This window comes from Trichechus manatus, unplaced genomic scaffold, assembly GCF_000243295.1.
Source record: "Trichechus manatus latirostris isolate Lorelei unplaced genomic scaffold, TriManLat1.0 scaffold00057, whole genome shotgun sequence".
NCBI lineage: Eukaryota > Metazoa > Chordata > Mammalia > Sirenia > Trichechidae > Trichechus > Trichechus manatus.
Window position 1 is genome coordinate 9048437 of NW_004443993.1, and position 2246 is coordinate 9050682.

A 2246-nucleotide genomic window follows, 5' to 3' on the forward strand; every position below is an offset into this window, starting at 1 on the left:
AGTGACATGAAGGGCCCGTGTCAGTGTCAGGGCTCAGATGAACCCCAAGAAACTCAGCAGCCTCTGTGGTTTTAGTGGGTTTTTTTTTGAGCCTGGGCAGAGCACTCATGCTGGGTCTTCTGAGAGGTCAAGGCGCCGTCGGTCCGTCTCCTGGGAAGTCAGTCACCAGGGCACCAGGGCCCCTGCCCAGCAGCCGGAAGCGGCTCGCACTGCTGGTGATGATAAGCATGGTGGCCTCGGAGGGCACGCTGTGTGCCAAGCCCTCAGCTTGTCTTTATCTGTGTCAGCATGTTTAACATCTCAGGGAGGTGGCGCTCTTGTCCCCATTTCATATGGAAGCTTACAAAGTCGAGTGACTCGTGTGGGGAGCCAGGACTCCCCCGGGGCTGCCCATCAGCCGCTGCACACTGAGGGCCCACTGGCCACCAGCGTCCCCAGCAGGTGAGCATCCTGGCCCAGCTTCTGCGTGTGGACCTGCTCTGCTAATGAGCGCGTCGTGCTCAGAGCTCCGTGTCTGACACTCGGTTCCCTCTGCCTAGATGTCTCCCACGTCTTCCCGGAGTTCCCGGCCCCGGACCTGGACGGCATGCTGCTGCAGGGGGACCTCACGCTGCGCGACGTCAAGGCCCTGCAGCTGGCCTACAGGCGGCACTGCGAGGTGACCGCCACCCTCCTGGAGCCTGCGAGTCTGGGGTCTCTTGCTCCCCCCTGGCGGGTGGGAAAGGAGACCCATGTCTGCCCGTCAGGCCTCCTCCCTCTGGTGAGGAAGTGGATGCAATGTCCTCCCTGAGCAAGCCTTCTTCCCTTCATTCCCGAACCTGAGCTGCTCTCGGTAGCTGTCCAGACCCCCGCCGGGCCCGTGTGGCGCTGCGCCACGTTCTGAGGACAGACAGGCTCGCAGCTGCATGGGGCCTGCAGGACGCTGCTCACCAGCCGTCTCTCCCCCCAGGCCACACTGGACGTCGTGATGAACCTCCAGTTCCACTACGTTGAGAAGCTCTGGCTTGCCTTCTGGAGCTCGAAAGCCACCTCCAGCGATGGCCCTGCCTCCATACCTGCCAGGTAACCTGCCTCCCGCAACACCACCCCGGCCAGCCCAGGACCCCAGGGAAACCCATTGCTGTCACTGCCTTGTTCCACAGGGTCCCCGGATTTAGCCTCCAGACTGTCACCTGCTGACACCTGCTCATGACCCACAAATGCGTTAACTTCTTAAGAATTGGTGCTGACATCCCCCTTATATGATATATGGTTTTATACTTTGTATAATTAATGTATCTATCTATGTACTATCATATTATATATTAGTATGCTATACATAATATGGGAGCCCTGATGGCCCCGTGGTTAAGAGCTGGGCTGCTAACCAAAAGATCAGCAGTTCAAATTCACCAGCCACTCCTTGGAAATCCTACAAGGCAGTTCTACTCTGTCCTATAGGGTGGCTATGAGTCGGAATCGACTAGACAGCAATGGGTTTTATATATAATATAAGGAACCCTGGTGGCGCAGTGGTTAAAGTGTTTGGCTGCTGACCAAAAGGTCCGTGATTCAAACCCACCAGCCACTCCACAGCAGAAAGATGTGTCAGTCTGCTTCCATAAAGATTACTATGAGTCAAAATCAACTTGACAGCTTCGGGCTTGGTTTTTTGTTTTTTTGATATATATATATAACATACAGGCATTCCTCTGAGATATTCCAGGTCCAGTTCCAGACCACCACAGAAAAGGGAATATTGCAATAAAGCAAGTCACACGAATTTTTTGGTTTCCCAGTGCATATGAAAGTTATGTTTACACTATACTGTAGTCTATTCAGTGGCAATTACATTTTGTCTAAAAAACAATGTACATATCTTAAGTTAAAAATACTGTATTGCTAAAAAATGCTAACCATCATCTAAGCCTTCAGGGAGTCGTAATCCTTTTGCTGGTGGAGGGTCTTGCCTCAATGCTGATGGCTGCTGGCTGATCAGGCAGGCTGGTGGTTGCTGAAGGTTGGGGTGGCTGTGGCAGTCTGTTAAAATAAGACAACAGTGTAGTTTGCTGCATTGATTGACTCTTCCTTTCACGAAAGAGTTCTCTGTAGTATGCGATGCTGTTGGATAGTATTTTACCCACCGTAGAACTTCCTTCAGAATTGGAGTCAATCCTCTCAAACCTGCTGCCGCTGTTTCAACTACGCTTGTGTAATATTCTAAATCCTTTGTTGTCATTTCAATAGTGTTCACAGCGTCTTCACCA

The 2246-nt window shown here is 52.2% G+C and overlaps 1 protein-coding gene across 1 annotated transcript in view; it reads left to right on the forward strand.

The window, feature by feature from the left end:
• The window catches only part of RFX2 (regulatory factor X2), a 104135-nt gene that overhangs the window by 86653 nt on the left and 15236 nt on the right, over positions 1–2246 (forward strand). The window contains exons 11-12 of the mRNA XM_023733089.1: positions 540–658; positions 950–1062. Of these exons, the coding sequence (XP_023588857.1) occupies positions 540–658; positions 950–1062 (232 nt within the window). The remainder of the gene's footprint in view (positions 1–539; positions 659–949; positions 1063–2246) is intronic.